Source organism: Phascolarctos cinereus, unplaced genomic scaffold (assembly GCF_003287225.1).
Source record: "Phascolarctos cinereus isolate Bilbo 61053 unplaced genomic scaffold, phaCin_HiC Scaffold_4;HRSCAF=312, whole genome shotgun sequence".
Taxonomy (NCBI): domain Eukaryota; kingdom Metazoa; phylum Chordata; class Mammalia; order Diprotodontia; family Phascolarctidae; genus Phascolarctos; species Phascolarctos cinereus.
Genome location: NW_027555847.1, coordinates 156,459,389 through 156,476,688, shown reverse-complemented (window position 1 = coordinate 156,476,688; position 17,300 = coordinate 156,459,389). Strand labels below are relative to the sequence as shown.

Below are 17,300 nucleotides of genomic sequence, written 5' to 3'. Positions count from 1 at the left end.
GTCTCTCTCATTCTTAAAAATCCTTTCCCACCCCTTGCCGTTCCCTTAAGTTTTTGTGCTATATCTCTCCTCCCTCTCCCAACCAAATTCTTTGAAAAAGCTGTCTATACTCCCTACCTCCACTATATCACCTCTCATTCCTCAACCCTTTGCAATTTGGTTTCCAACCTCATCACTCAACTGAAATAGTGTTTCCAAATTAACTGATGATTTCTTAGTTGCCAGATCTCTTGGTGTGTTTTTCTCTGTGCTCATCCTTCTTGAACTTTCTGCTTCATTTGACATCATTGACCACCCGTCTCCTCCTGCATACCCTGTTCTCTCTGAACTTTTGTGACACTACTCATTCCTGGTTTGCCCCCCACCTGCCTTGCTGGTTTTTAGGCTCCTATGCTGACTCAACATTCCTACTACACTCCCTAACTGTGAGTGTTCCTGCAATTCTGTCCTAGGCTTTCCTCTCTTCTGGGCATTGTCCCAGACTCCTCATTTGCCAGGTCTTGCCATGTCTGCCTTTAAAGCTTCTCTTACACCTGACGCCTTCTTTACAATCAAAGAGCTGCTACATTAGTTGGTCTCCCTCCTTCATGTCTCTCCCCCTTCTAGTTAATCCTACACACTGTTGTCAAAGCGATTTTCTGTAAACTCCAATCTGACTGTGTGATTCCTACTCAGTCAACTCCAGTGGAGTCCTATTGGTTCTAGGATTAAATAGAAACTTTTCTATTTAGCTTTTATCATCTTTCACAACCTGATCCTAACATATTTAAAGCCTCATTGGAAACGTCTAAAACTCCCCCTCCTACAAACTGTAATCCAGCCAAACAGACCTCTCTGTCCCTCAAACATGTCATCTCCTCTTCTGTCTCCCTGTCTTTGCTATGCCCTCCCACATGCTTGGAATGCCTTTCCTCTTTACCTCTGCCACCTTGAAGATACAACTCATACACCATCTTCTGCATGAAGTCTTTCCTAATCTCACCCACCTACTTATGCCTTTTTTCATAAATTACCTTGTATTTAGCCATTTCGCATATATTTGTTTTTATTCATTTGATACTTAAGCTGTGTGTTTATATGTACACATGTATATCCATGCACACACATATATTTAATTCATTTATATATATGTTCCTCCATTATAATGTAACCTCCTTGTAAGTAGGGATTATTTCATTCTTTGCACTTGTATTCCCTGTATGTCTGGCATATAATACATGGCTTATTAAATGCTTGTTGATTAATCACCTGGTCATAGGATTGTAGATTTTGTATCATTAAAGAACATAGAGATTATCTGATCTGATTCTCCCTCCCTCCCGTTTTACAGATAAAAATACTGAGACAAAGAGACATTAAGAGACTTGTCCAAGATCACACAGGTAGTAGGTAGCAGATGGGGGTTTCAAACCCAGGTGGTCTTCCAATCCAACATTCTGTACATTCCATCACACTGCCTTCTAATCTAATTTTATAGAGGAGGGAACAAAAATCCAGAGAGAAGCAATTTGCCCAAGGTCACACAAGTGTTAAGAACTTGAACCCAGGTCTTCTGACTCTAAATTAAATGCTTTTTTCTCTATAATTCTGAGACTACCATAGAAATTCTCAAAAACTCAAGTGGGGCTATGATTTCTTCTCAATTCAGATGTTCCCTCCAACAAAATCAACCTATATTAAGCCACAGAAATTAATCTGTAATGTTCAAAGATAATTGTTTTGAAAAATTAATTCAATAACTTTACATATTCCAAAGAAATATAAGGTACAGAAGTACTTTAGGAACAATACATTTTCATTTTATTTAGTGAGTAGCTGAGAGGAAGTTGTAAACTAATGGGAATTTTCCCACAATGGAAAGGAAATAAATGAGATGGAAATCGTATTGATTGGTCATTAAAATACAGGGGACCAAAGAAAGCTTGCTTAGTGGGGGGGAGAGGGGAAGGTGGCATATCTGTTGTAGCTGTAAAACACCCCCTTCTAAAAGGAAACAGCAAATTTCAGGCTACCAAATACTACCATCTTGTGGCCAAAAAGTGAACTCTGTCAATCTGAGTTTGTAGGTGCCAAATAGAATAGTTCTAATATTTTTTCTTACGGAAGTATGATGAATAAAATGGCATTGATATTTCACAGTTTAAAACCATAATTGAAGAAAGGTGGCCTAGCCTAAAATAGTCATCCTGAGTGAAAAGTGGCAGTGTGGTGTTAGTAGAGTACTCTCATTAGGTGTATGAATCCTGTGGTGGTATTGCTCACTTGATGTTATACCCTGTTATGTACAGTACTTTTTTTTTAGCAGGAGAAGCACTATTATCACACTTTTAATGGAAAACATGTATTGTCCACCTATTAAAATACTTAGAGGCCTCTCCACGATCAATTCTGAATGTCTCTGCTTTCTATAGGAAAATACGCTGTTAGTAGAATAAGGCATTGGCTCAGAATTCCATGAACAGCCTTTTAAAGAAACCTGGACCATCTAAATCGTCCTCTCTATATTCCAAGGCAATAAAAGTATTAATAATAACATACTTAATTAACATTTATTATAGCTAGCATGTTTGTTTTAGGGCAGACTTATTGTATAGTAGAATAGCACACCTTTTGTACTTATATACAGTTTATAATACATTGTAGTCCCTTGTGTAATTAACATGTATAGGACATTTACAGCCATTTTGTAGAGTTTAAACACAATTTTATTACTCTAAATTATTATAAAAGTTTATAGTTACATATTTGTTTTCATGGCATATTGTTGGTACTAGTTAAAGTTAATTTAATGTCATATGACTGTGAGCAACATAAATTCCTCACACTGTCTCAGACTTGATCTTCTACCACTCCCTTTCCTCCCCCCCCAACCCTTCCCTCCATAGAAATGTTTCTAGGGAGAAATATAATTTTTTTTAGTCAGCACCCTGGCCAGGGACAATGGGGAGGCTGAGAATTGTGAGCTGAGTCAGCACTACAACAAAGGACAGAGCTGAGTCGCTCACAACTGAGTTTAATTGTGAGACCATAATGGGCAAAGGGGGTTGTAGGGAGAAGGAGTGTACTTAACAGCTGGTAACTATCGGCTGCTATTGTGGAGCCTTGGAACAGCTGCACCACCTTAGTCCTAGGTGAGTCTCCAGGGTTAAGGAAGGGCATGGCTGAAGAGCTGGGATACTTGGGATACTTCACTGGCTATGCACCATGCTTCTTCAAGGATGTAGACTTTGGGGGATGCAGCCAGGAGAATTAAGTATGTATCTGTCATTTCCTTTCCCTCATTACTTCTCCTACAACTGTTTTATAGGTCTCAGACTAGAGACAGACTAAAGATGGTTGGTTGCCATGGGTCATATGACAAACAGGAGAAAGTACGTAGTGGCAACCTACTGGCCAAGTTACATGACAGGTACAATAGTGACTAGTGGAAGGTGGGTTAAGTGGGGCACAAACAAGGCCGTTGTTACATCTTTACTTTCTTTTACATCCTCTACGTTTTTCATGGGCTGCCCAAAATCCTTTGGCAGGCCTCAAGTGGCCGGTGGGTGTATGTTGCACAGGCCTGTCTTAGATCATTGTATTGCTGAGAAGAGCAGAGTCATTCATAGTTGATCATCACACAATGTTACTGTGTACAATATTCTCCTGGTTCTGCTCATTTCATTTTGCATCAGTTCATATAAATCTTTCCAGATTTTTCTGACATCCACCTGCTCATCACTTCTTGGTGCACAATAGTATTCCATTATATTCATATACCACAGCTTGTTCAGCTATTCCCCAACTGACTGGCATCCCCTCAATTTCCAATTCTTTGCCACTATGTTATAATTTAAGTAAGATTTTTTTTTTGTAGCTGTCCTAGGAACTGAATCATCATTTATAGCACATCTAAGTTTCTAAGAGAACATACTACATTCTGAATGGGCGGTGACAAGAAGAATGGAAAAGAAAGGACAAATATGAGACCTTATGAAGGAAGAATCAGTGGAATTTGGTGGCTTATTAGATAATAGGAAGCCAAGGAGATGAGGAATAAAGTGCTGTTGATGTGGTTCCTAGTGAGATTGACTGTGAAAATGGTGCTATTATTGACAGAAACAAGGAAGTCAGGATACTGCCAAGAACCACTCCTTGCTGGCCCCATTGCTCAGCTGTCTTGACTTTCTTAGTCTGTCAAAAGCAGGAAAAATGTAGGGTTTGGAGCACTGCCCAGAAGAAAACTAACCTGTCTCACAGTCTTACCCATTGTGTTATTTTTTTTATGCCAGGGGACAAGACCACCATCCACACTCACTCCCTACTTCACACAATATGGCCCTTTGCTCCTTACAGCTATAGAGTCTTGGAATATATCTATAGAGAAAGAATGAATGGATTACTCACACATACACACACATACACACATACACACATATACACAGACAGAGCTACACACATACTATATACATATATAGAGTGTATAAATATATTGTCTATGGTATTCATTCTCTCTATAGGTATACACACATGCATATATATATATTATACACACACACACACATACATATACACCTATGTGTGTGTATATATGTGTGTATATATATATATATATATACACACATACATACATATACACCTGTGTGTGTATATGTTTATGTGTGTGTGTGTGTGTGTGTGTGTGTATATATATATATATATATATCCCATTCTCTCTTTCTTTCTCTCTCTCTCTCTCTCTCTCTCTCTCTCTCTCTCTCTCTCTCTCTGTATATATGTATGTGTATATATATGTATATAGGCAGCTAGGTGGCACAATGGGCAGAGCTCCAGCCTTGGAGTCAGGAGGACCTGAGTTCAAATCTGGCCTCAGACACTTGACATTTACTAGCTGTGTGACCATGGGCAAGTGACTTAACCCTGATTGCCTTACCAAAAAGCAAAAAAAAAAAAATGCTGAGCAAACTGAAAAGCAGTTTAGCCTAACATCTTTTACCACTATACCACAATAAACTCAAAATAGGTATATGATTAATTAAATTGATTAAAGTTCATGTCATTAAAAAATTGGAATAGAATCAGATCAGGTAACTTTCAGATTACTTTCACAACTATGGATGGGGGTGAATTCTTAACCAAACAAAGGTTAGAAGTGATTACAAATTGTAAAAAGATCATCTAGACTACATAAAATTGAATTAATGCATCTATGATGATGAGAAGTGTCAGCAGAGGACAAATCCAGAACTGAAAAAATTTAGAAAAAAAGCTTATTAAGTTGTCCTGCAGGGGGAAGAGCTGAAAAAGGGATGACTCACTCCCCTGAAGTCTTTGTAAGTTTTATATTATATAAAGTTCAAACAAAGGAACAAGGAAACAGTAATTGATTGGCTAGCATAGAGGCAGTTTCCAGATAAGACAAGTAGGTTGCATGAAATGTATAACAAGAAGAGACGCCTTACATTCTTTGCATCAATCTTCAAATTCCCTGAAAGATTTTTGGTCAGTATAACCCAGAGTCCTGAGTTAAGCATTAAATAAATCTAGTTTCTAAGCAACAGGTCTGGTCCCTCAGCTATGCAAGGCTAGGTTCAAACAATGCAATTACATTTGCCCACAGAAGGAAAGAAGTCAACTGAGGGGAAAAAACCTTTGTATGAAATATTCATGTTAAGGGTCCTATATCCAAGATACATAGGCAACTAATAAATATACATAAAAGACTTAAAAATAATATGAACAAATAATTCTCCACAAATAACTATAAATTCTTAACAACCACTTGAAAAGGTGCCTAATAAGTCACTAATAATGGAAATATAAATCAAAATAACTCTGAAGTTTTGTCTCATACCCAGAAAATTGGCAAAGATAATAAAAGATAGAAATAGTAGCTGATAGAGGAGCTTTGGAAAGATGAACACATAAATGTATTGTTGGTGTGGCTATGAATTGGACTAGGTTGTTAAAGGGTTTTGAAAGTCAAATAGAGGAGTTTATGTTTTACCCTAAAGGCAATGGGAAGCAATTGGAATTTATTGAGTAGGGAAGCCAGAGCTCATAATAGCCAAGATACTGTGACACAGAGATTTTTTTTTCTCAGCTATTCTCTCCCAACACAGGTTACACTGAGGAAAAGACAGATAAAATAACATCTTATTCTCTTTTCTTTTTTAAAAAATTTATCTAGTATTTTATTTTCCCCCAATTACATGTAAAAATAATTTTTAACATTTGTTTTTAAAACTTTGAGTTCCAAATTCTCTCCCTTCCTCCCTCCCAACTCCCCTCATTGAGAAGGCAAGTAATTCGATGTAGGTTATATATGTGTAGTCATGCAAAACATTATTTCCGTATTAGTCATGTTGTGAAAAAAAAACAGATTAAAAAAACCATCAAGAAAAATAAAGTAAAAAAGTATGCTTCAGTCTGTATTCAAATACCATCAGTTCTTTGTCTGGGGATGAATGGCATTTTTCATCATGAGTCCTTCAGAGTTGTCTTGGATCATTGTATTGCTGAGATAGCTAAATCATTCACAGTTGATCGTCTTACAATATTGCTGTTACTTTGTACACTGTACATTTCACTTTGTATCAGCTCATGTAAGTCTCTTCAGGTTTTTCTGAGAGCAGCCTGCTCATCATTTCTTGTAGCACAATAGTATTCCATCATAATCACATAGCACAATTTGTTCAACCATTCCCCAATTGATGGGCATCCCCTCAATTTCCAACTCCCTGCCATCAGAAAAAAAGCTGCTATAAATATTTCTGTACATATAGGTCCTTTTCCCTTTTGTTTTTTTATCTTATTTTTATATATAGACCTAGTAGTGGCACTGCTAGGTCAAAAGGTATGTGTGGTTTTATAGTCCTTTGGGCATAGTTCTGAATTGCTCTAAAGAATGCTTGAATCAGTTCAAAACACCACCAACAACACGTTATTATCTCATTTTCCCCACAATCCCTCCAATATTTGTCATTCTCCTTTTCTGTCCTTATTAGCCAATCTAATAGGTATGAGGTAGTACTTTAGAATTGTTTCAATTTGTATTCCTCCAATTGATAGCAATTTAGAGCACCTTCTCATATGGCTAAAGATAGCTTTGATTACTTCATCTGAAAGCTGTTCATATTTCTTGATCATTTATCAATTGGGGATTGGCTCCTATTTTATAAATTTGATTCAGTCCTCTCTGTCTATGTATATATAATTTTTAAAATGAGGCCTTTATCAGAGAAATTTGCTTTAAAATTTCTTTTCAGTTATGATTGCTAAACATATTCCCCTCCATCCTATTCCACACCCATTTATTCTATTTTCTCTCTCCTTTCACCCTGTCCCTCCTCAAAAATGTTTTGCTTCTGGCTACCGACTCTCCCAGTCTGCCCCTGCCTTCTATCATAGCCCCCCTTCTCTTATCCCCTTCCCCTCATACTTTCATGTAGGGTAAGATAGAGTTCTATACCCAACTGAGCACATATGTTATTTCCCTCTTTGAGCCAATTCTGATGAGAGTAAGGTTCACTCACTCCCCCCACTCCACCTGCCCCATTTCCCCCTCCATTGTAAAAGCTTTTTCTTACCTTTTTTATGTGAGATAATTTACCCCATTCTACCCCTCCCTTTCCCTTTTTCCCAGTACTTTCCTCTTTCTCACCCCTTAATTTTATTTTTTAGATATCATCCCTTCATATTCAATTCCCAAACATGCCCTCTGTTTATATATATGCCTAACTGCCCTAATAATGAGAAAAGTTCTCATTGGTTACAAGTATCATCTTCCCATGCAGAAATGTAAACAGTTTAACCTTATTAAGTCCTTTATGATTTCCCTTTCCTGTTTACATTTCTATGTTTCTCTTGAGGCTTATATTTGAAATTCAAATTTTTTATTCAGAATTCTATTCTATTTCTATTTTCATCAACAGTCCTTGAAATTCCTCTATTTCATTGAATGTCCATTTCCCCCCCCTGAAGGATTATACTCAGTTTTGCTGGGGAGGTGACTCTTGAATATAATCCTAGCATCAGGGGTGGGGAACCTGCAGCCTTGAGGCCTCAAGTGTGGCAAGGTACTTGAGGATATAGAGGGCCATCTATGGCCTTGAGACTGTAGATTCCCCACCCCTGTGACTCTACCCTCTGGAATATCATATTCCAAGCCCTCAAATCTTTTAATGTAGAAGCTACTTCCACAATACTTGAATTGCTTCTTTCTGGCTATTTGCAGTATTCTCTCCTTGACCTGGGAGCTCTGGAATTTGGCTATAATATTCCTGGGAGTTTTCATTTTGGGATCTCTTTCAGGAGGTGATTGGTGGATTCTTTCAATTTCTATTTTACCCTCTGGTTCTAGAATATCAGAGCAGTTTTCCTTGATAATTTCTTTTTCTTTTTCTTTCTTTCTTTTTTTTTTTTTTTGCTAGGCAATGGGGTTAAGTGATTTGTCTAGGGTCACACCTCTAGTAAGTGTTATGCATCTGAGTCCAAATTTGAACTCAGGTCCTCCTGAATCCAGAGCCGGTGCTCTATCCACTCCTTGATAATTTCTTGAAAGATGATGTCTAGGGTCTTTTTTTTTTATCGTAGCTTTTAGGTAGTCCAATAATTTTTAAATTATCTCTCCTAGGTCTATTTTCCAGGTCAGTTGTTTTTCCAGTGAGATGTTTCACATTGTCTTCTATTTTTTCATTCTTTTGGTTTTGTTTTATTGTTTCTTAATTTCTCATAAAGTCATTAGCTTCCATTTGTTCCATTCTAATTTTTAAGGAATTATTTTCTTCAGTGAGCCTTTGTATCTCCTTTTCCATTTGGCTAATGCTACTTTTCAAGACATTCTTTTCCTCACTGGCCTTCTGTACCTCTTTCACCATTTGGCCTAGTCTGTTTTTTAAGGCATTATTTTCTTCAGTGTTTTTTTGTGTTGACTCTTTTTTTCATGACTTTCTTGCATCACTCTTATTTCTCATCCCAATTTTTCTTCTACTTCTCTTACTTGATTATTAAAATCCTTTTTGAGCTCTTCCATAGCCTGAGAACAATTCTTATTTTTCTTGGAGGCTTTGGATGTTGGATCTTTGGCTTCGTTCTCTTCTTCTTAGTGTGTGTTTTGATCTTCCTTGTCACCATAGTAACTTTCTATGGTCAGAATTTTTTTTCTGTTGTTTGCTCACCTTTTCAGTCTATTTCTTGACTTTTAACTCTTTGTTAAAGTGGGGCTCTGCTTCCAGGGTGGAGGGCACACTATCCCAAGGTTCAGGGGTTTTGTGCAGCTGTTTTCAGAGATATTTTTAGGGACCTGTAAGTTTTCAGTTCTTCTAAGGTGGTATGATCTAAGGAGAGGTGCACTTATTACTCCTCTGGCCTGTGCTCTGGTCTGTGAGTGACCACAAGCACTCTTTTCTGCATTGGAACTATGAGGAGGGTTCCTGCTCCGCTAGTGTGCTAGTGCTCCTCCTCTCCCTGGGACTACCCGACAGGACTGTGACCTGGATCTGAGTATGGGCAAAGCAACAGAGTCCTGCCTCCAGTGCTATCAAAGAGATCCCTGTAATCCCCTTCTAATCAGTTTGTTCAACCCCCTTACTATCTGTGGGCTGAGAGCTCTTTAAACATCCATTGCCACAAGAACTGGAAATTGAAAGGATGCCCATCAATTAGGGAATGGCTGAACAAGTTGTGGTATATGAATGTAATGGAATACTATTGGGCTATAAGAAATGATGAGCAGGCAGACTTCAGAAAAACCTGGAAAGACTTGTGGTCTGATGTGGAGTGAAGTAAGCAGAACCAGGAGAACATCATACGTAATAACAGCCACATTGTGTGATGAAAAAAAAAAAGCATCCATTGCCACAACTGATTCAGTGGCTGCCAAGACCTGCACCTGGTTTGCTGGGGCTGGGTCTGTGCTGGTGCAGCTTGTGCTGGACTGCACTGTAGCATGCTCACTCCATCCTTTTGTGGGTTCTGCCGCTTTAGGAATTGCTTTATGGCATTATTTAAAGGGGTTTGGAGGAGTTTAGGGGAGAGCTCAGGAGAGTCACTTCTTTTTCTCTGCCATCTTGGCTCCACCTCAGTCAACATCTTATTCTGTTGTGGGAAATCAACATTTTCCCTTGAGCAAAGAGACACACAATCATTTCTAAGGCTGTGACTGAAGACTGATTACGTAGGTAGGATAAAAGGACAAGGTATGGTACTAGAAAGCCCTTTGAAGCTGTGATCAGTGTCTACAGAATAACCATCTACAAGAATTTAGAGTGTTAGAAAACTATCAGTTGAGATATGGCAAAGTGGGTTGGACTTGACCAGGAATCATGAGATAAAAATGAAAGGAAAGTCCAGTACAAAATCCAAAAGAATGTCCCAATCTCAAGGTTCAGAAGACTGAATTAATTGCCCAGAATCTTCTTGGATCTTTGATCTTTTCTCATTTCACTTTTCCTTATTTCCTGTGAATGAGTCCATAAGAGTAACTTTGATTTATTTCTCTTCCCCTAGGAAGTAGAAAGTCATCTCCCAGCACAATGAACACCACTGATAAAGAAAACTCATCTGACCTTACAGAAATAGAAGATACATCAGAGATAATAGAATCATCAAAGACAGAGGATATTGCTGATGCCACACAGAACGTGGTGAATGCCGAGAAAAATTCATTTTTTTGCCCGGTATGCACTTAAAACTCTATCATGTGATGTCAAAGGGTCATCCTATTTTTTAATGCTCCAAACTTCTATGATAGTGTCTATAAAAAAGCTGATGGACTAGGTCTGTGTGGCATTCAGAAAGCCACTGGAGAATACCAATAGTATAGGTCAATGATTCCTACTATACTTCAATCAACAAACATTAATTAATGCCTATGTGCCAGGCATTGTGCTACATAGTGAAGATAAAAAGGTAAAATGAAACAGTGCCTACCTTGTAGGAACTTACAATCTGGTCTAGGGAAACAACATATACATATATATGTATATGAAAAATGTATAAAATCAATACCAAATAATTGATGGGATCGATGGGGAAGGGAAGATACCAAGAGCTGGGGGGGAAATCAACAAAAGCTTCATATAGAGGGTGGCTCTAATGATAAGTCTTGAGCAAAACTAGGTAGAACTGAAGGAGAGTGCATACCAGGCATGAGAGATAGTCAATGCAAAGGCACAAACATAGGAAATGGAGGAAATATGAGGAGCAAAAACAAGGGTAAGGATGGTTTGTCCATAGTGTATGTGACATGGAGTAGGAGAGGTAGTGTTCCAGTATGCATTTGCAAGGCAACTACCTGGAATTAAACATGTACTGTGAACTGTTATGATGATATGAAACAAAGGGGCCTGAAGTAGTAATCAAAGCTCAGACTTTGGCCTGATTTGCCAGTATTGTTCAATCACTTTCTCTTCCTCTTACGTCCTTGTCAAATTCTGATTTGCATTATGTTATATATTCTATTCATATATGTTGTATACACTACTCAATTGTAAACCGCTTGGAGGCCGGGAAAGGGCATTTCTCATCTTTCCATCTTTCTCATCCTCTTCCCTACCCCTAGCACCATGTCTGTCACATATTAGATGTTTCATAAATGTTTATTGCTGAATGAATAGATTAGTGAATGAGCTGAACTAACTGACTCATAATTCCTTTTAGAGATAATGGCATTTGCTGCAAAAATGTGTTTACTTTTTCAAGGTTAATTTTCTCATCAATATAATATTTCAGAAAGGCAGGGATGTTGAGAGGTCACTTAGGCCCTCCCCTTGATTCCCACTAGGCCTGCATTCAAGCTGCTCTATAAAGACAGCTTTGCAGGAAGACACGAGTTTGGCACTAGCCAAACTGCCCTTTGGCACATTCTGATTGTTGAGTGCCTGATGAGTCACTTAATTTCTAAGTATCTGAGGAAACTCTCCAAGACTCTCAGTTGTAGAGAAGGAACCAACCTGCACTGGTAGAGAAAACTTCCTCACCCATAGCAATAAAATAAAAGATCCAGTCCCCACTTAGTCTCTGCCATTTTTTTCTCTTACCCATACTTGAAGCCTTGGGGTAAAACACAAACAAAAGGTGATAATTTCCTCCACATGTCAGTGATGAACTATTGACAAGGATATGCCTCTTGATGTAAATACAGAGTCAGTCAACTAATATTTATTACATACTAACTGTATGCAAGGTGTTGTGCTAAGTGCTAGGGATCCAAAAAAGGGGGGCCCCAGTTGAGGCAAGGCAGGTTATGATTGTGTGAAACCCTACTGGGTTTTGCAGTTGGCATATTGCTGGGGCATGTGGCCAAGGAAATCCCTTGTTTACAGCATTGGGACGCCATTCCCTATTATTTATCTCTCTGAGTTAGTAAGCCTTTCTTAGAACTCATATATTTGGATCTGGATTTGGATTTTTCTTATCTGATACTCCGGATACTATAAAAGAATCATAGGATGTTTAGATTTGAAAGGGACTTTAGGGTTGTCTATCTAGTTCAATTGAAATGCTGTATAGCATCCTGTGTTTCATCTAATTCAATCTTCTAATTTTACGTAGGAGGAAAATTATGCCCAGAACAATGAAATGATTTGTACAAGTGGATCAGTACTATTTGGGGTTCAAAGGGATAAATGAAGAGATGATCAGTGTTTTCTACTCATTTTATTCTTACTAATTAGCATGAAATGCTTATCTTAATGAGTAATTTTTACATTAAACAGGCATCCACCATAGGAAAGGAACAGCCTAAGCATGAAATTTAAGTATCCTAATGAGATTTATTAAGGGATATATCTTACATGTAGCTGACTCAGACCTCAGAAGGGCTGAAGGCCTGAGAGGATCAAATTTTTGCCTTGAAATGGCTCTCTTCCATCTATTTTGAAAACCACCAGTATTGTCAGATCAGCTAATGGGGATACAGCAATGAAGGTGATTTCTTTATTTTCCTTTTTGTGTAGGGAAGGTCACATCTCCAATGTGATCAAGCTATGTTTTGACAGTTTTCCCAGGGTTCTAGGGCAGCAATGGATGAGGAAGCAAGGTGTTATCTGCTACCTTCTTTCTGAGATCCCATACTTGAAGTTCTTTGACACTGTGATTGGTTGAAGGGGCAAAGAAGGGAGAAAGACAGGAAGGAGAGGTTCCAACTCTCCCCTTATCTGATGTTGCAGATTCGTTGGACCTGTTCACAAAGAAATATGAGGGGTGCTGCTTTTGTGGTTTTAGCTGGATTCTGAGAAACATTAATCAATAAATTTCCCAGAGCCTTAAAGGCTCGTCCCTCTATAAATATGACCATTAGCCTCTAAGGGGCATCATGGCAAAACAAAGAACAAAGGTGTCATCAGATTATCGATGGCCTGAATTTCTGACTCTGAAGTCAACCTTCAAATTCATAAAATTAAACATAAGTGCATCAAATAGGTTAATATTCACTTAGGAGTTATTGTTCAATTTTTCACATGATGAGAGGTCTTACATCTATGAGGCAAAAAAATGAGCAATTGCTGCAGTCTAGAATAGGTCGTATGAATGCCAAGGTGACAGAGCAGGGTTGATAGTACAGCAAGTATTAGAATCTAGTTTTACTAATTCTTTATGCAGGATTTCCTTCACTTCACCCTTCGACTTTGCTTTGGTTTGCTTTAGTTTTGTAAATATACCGCCCTTCTCTGCCACTTCTATTTTCATGGTCATTTGATATTTCATTTGCCTTGGGTACTATGTGCTTACCCCTCTATTTCATTTCCAGTACAGTTTTTCTGAAAGTCTCATGTCTTCTCGTAAATCATTTCATTTTACCTGCTGGATTTCTTCTTTGTGTGCTACTCTAATGATATAAATGTTCCTTTTTTTTTTTTACAGCTCTCAAAATTGCTTTTATCAGCTGACGCTTTGATAAAGGAAAACGAAAAAATCCATAACTTAAGAAAACATGATATTTCCATTACAGAAGCAAAGAACTATCTTCTTCAAGTCTTAAACATCATATCACTAGAAACACTGAGTCATAGAGTGCCAACAGAGTTTGCTCAGCCTATTGCTTTCAAAGGCAAGTGTCATATTTCTGACCCAAAAGAAATGATTAAAATCCTACACCGCACCTTATTAGCAATTAATGGACCAGGAACATTAACTGAAAACCGCTCAATGCCTTCCAGAGCAATTGCCTTGATGAACAAAATTTCCCTGCCAATGCACATTTTTCCTTATGAGATGCTTGCCCATCATTGTCTCCCTTTCTTGTTACCTTTCCTAATAAGAGATGACATTCTGAATGAGAAGATTTTCTGTAGGATAGTCCTTTTCAACATCGTTCTTCCCAAAGGGAAAGTCTTCAGGCCGCAAGCAAAGAGACAAAAACATTATGAAAAATTGCTCCATCCAGGTGGGTAAATCACTATTATCATTATCATAAGCACAACATAATGGATAATGCTAGACTGGTAGTCAAGAAGTCTTGGGTTTGAATCCTGCCTCGTTCACTATCTAGCTGTGTGACCATGGTCAAGTCACTTGATCTCTCTATACCTCAATTTCCTCATATATAAAATTCAGGATTTTAAAATAATGGTGTTTGAAAAATGTTAACCAAAGCAAAAGGACAGGCTTGGTTAACTAGTTTTTGTTTCTGGTCATTCTGAATAAGAAAGACTTTATTATCTGACATCAAGTAGACCTTAATAAGCCAGGGTGTCCCAATAGTCTTAGTGCAACTGTTTGCTGCCCTGAGACTTTTGGGACACACTGTAATAAAGGTATCAAATCTCACACCCTAACCATGCCAGTTAAGAAGGCATTTTATAGTGTCTAACTGTTTCTGCCTGCTCAGAAAGGTGCAATATTGAAAGTCTTGTATACCAACTTTGTTAAGGTCACAAGTTCTACATTGGTACTGCCTCTATACCTCCAAGTATTTTTAAATATTTCCTATTTAATCTTCTCATTCTCTCCCCTACTAGGCTAAATCAAAGTTCTTCTGTAAATGTATATCTCTAAAATAGCAAAAAGGGAATAAAAATAAGAGCCAAAATGTGTTAAGCTTCACTGAGGCTTTCACTGGATTTCCTTTTGTTTGGCTACTTAATTCATTTTAGACCTTCTTTAGCACAAAGTCACTCTTTCACCTATTAGCTAGTACGATATTATGATGGATGAAAAAAAATTATTCTTTGAGTGCATTTGCTACCACTAAAATAGGGTAGAATTGTATAAACATGCCTTCTAGAGTTGATGGAATTCTTCCCTAGAACCATCCCTGCAACTCAGGGTAGTTTTGGTTTTTTCCCCAAGCAAAATAATGACCATGCTGTAACAAGTTAAGAAGACCAGAATTCAGTGTTAGTAATTGAAAAACAAATCATCTAAATAAAAAAAAATAGGTAAAAACTAATCTTTATTAGAAAAAAAGAGAAAGAAATACTATAGGAGCAAGGATTAAAGGAACATGACTTCCCAGTCATACCAGAATACCTATCTCTCACTAATCTAATTATCCATTGTTATTTTGACTAAATATAGGAATTCAAATTTATTTTTCCCCATTTACAGAATTTTGAGGCTATTTATTATATTCTCTTCTCAACACTATTTTCTAAATCCGTCTCCTTTTGCCTTTCATTTGCATTGTGCTTTAGGTCTTGCCAGTAGCATCAACTTATAACTTGCTATTACTCTATGAACTAATTCTTTAATTGGTGCTTTCCTGATCAGCTTCATATGGAATACTATTTCCTTCTGTCGGGATCTGCCATTGGTCTTTGGTGAGGGGGAGGGATTTAGGTTATGCCTTCTCAGGTAGAACATATCAATATCCTCTCTATCCTCTTTTTTTAACTAGTGATTCAGAACTGAGAGGAAATCCTAAAACACAATAGCATAGTAGCCATATACCAAGGGTCAGCCTCTGATGGTTTGTTTTAACCTCTATTAAATTTAATAAACTATTAACCATAGTGACCAGGGTGTCAATTATTCATTCCTTTAACTTTGTAGTCAGGGAAATCCACAACAAGGTTCCTACTTGCTGCCAGATCTGGCCCAACTTAAAATGTCCTAATCAGCTGAATTCAAGTAGAAAAAGAGGATCCCTCTTCTACAAAAACTGGAAAGATATTTCCAAGAGGACTGAAAGATTCCCTGATAAAATCGGATATAAACACAAATTACCTGAGCATAGAAAGAAGAGGAGGGAAGGGAAAAGTGTAAGTCTTTATTCTAAGAGTAAGAATCAAGTACTGCAGGGATTTATTTATGAAATGTACATCTTGAAGTTACTACTAGCTGCCAATTTGGGATCAACAAAAATAATTCTCTCAAACTCTGATCATTTTCAGAAAAACAATTCATGGATCTGAAAGACCTCCAGCGGAAATATTATAAGGGCATTTTGAAGTGGAAACGAAAGTCCCGGATGCTGTTCAAAGACCCATCTTTTGTTATTGAAAAGGCATTTGTACCAGAAATGATCTCACTTGATTATAAACCCACCGTCATTTTTAAGCTGGTCAGAAGTACTGATTTTAATTCACCATAAAGAGTGGGTTGTTTGTATTAAGTAGAATCTTACATTAAATAAAACAATGCACATCTATGATGATGATTTTTTCAAATAATTGAAGTTAAATAGATAATGAAGCAAATCTTTCTCTGTGCCTTGGAAAACACATAATCTTGGAAGTGAGAACAGTAACTCTTGTATTCCTTCCCAGATTCTTCCCTGAATCTGAATTCAGGATGTCAATCAGTTAATCAAGTATTTGTTGAGTTCCCGCTGTATTTATCATTCTCAACAATTCTGAGCTCTGAGGGAAACACACAAAGAAGTATTGGCCACTCATATTCTTCAAACAGAGGCAGGTGATATGAAAGAATTACTCATTTTCTCCAATGTATACTTCCTAGAGTAGAGAGAAAGGATCTGGAGTGAGTATTGCCCCAGTAATCTTCCTACTGCTATGTGTGTGACCTTGGTCAAGTCACTTAACCCTGTTTGCCTCAGTTTCCTCATCTGTAAAAATGGGCTGGAGAAAGAAATGGCAAACCACTCCAATACCTCTGCCAAGAAAATCCCAAATAGGGTCATGAAGAGTCAGACACAATTGAAAATGACTCAACAACAAAACAAAAACTATCCTGCATAGTGGCAGGTTGAGAGCAATTTATACTTGTAACATCATCAGCTTTCACCCTTGTAGAAAAGTGTTGTACTATATTTGCCCGCAGCAGGGAAGGTTCTGAAAATGGCAATCTGATTAGTTCCATCCCCACCCCCCATCATATATGTGGCATTCAATATGAGCAACTTTTTCATCTTCCAT

General features: G+C 37.7%; 1 protein-coding gene across 8 annotated transcripts in view; it reads left to right on the top strand.

Moving 5' to 3' along the window:
* The window catches only part of LOC110194581 (uncharacterized), a 69,069-nt gene extending 52,498 nt beyond the window's left edge, over window positions 1–16,571 (top strand). For 6 of the 8 annotated variants that reach the window (XM_078152687.1, XM_020966999.2, XM_020966996.2 and 3 more), the window contains 3 exons: window positions 10,489–10,658; window positions 13,846–14,368; window positions 16,317–16,571. In XM_078152687.1, the coding sequence (XP_078008813.1) occupies window positions 10,489–10,658; window positions 13,846–14,368; window positions 16,317–16,516 (893 nt within the window). In that variant the 3' untranslated portion in view covers window positions 16,517–16,571. The other 2 variants (XM_020967001.1, XM_020966995.1) reach the window with 2 other exon arrangements.
* The last annotated feature ends 729 nt before the right edge of the window (window positions 16,572–17,300 follow it).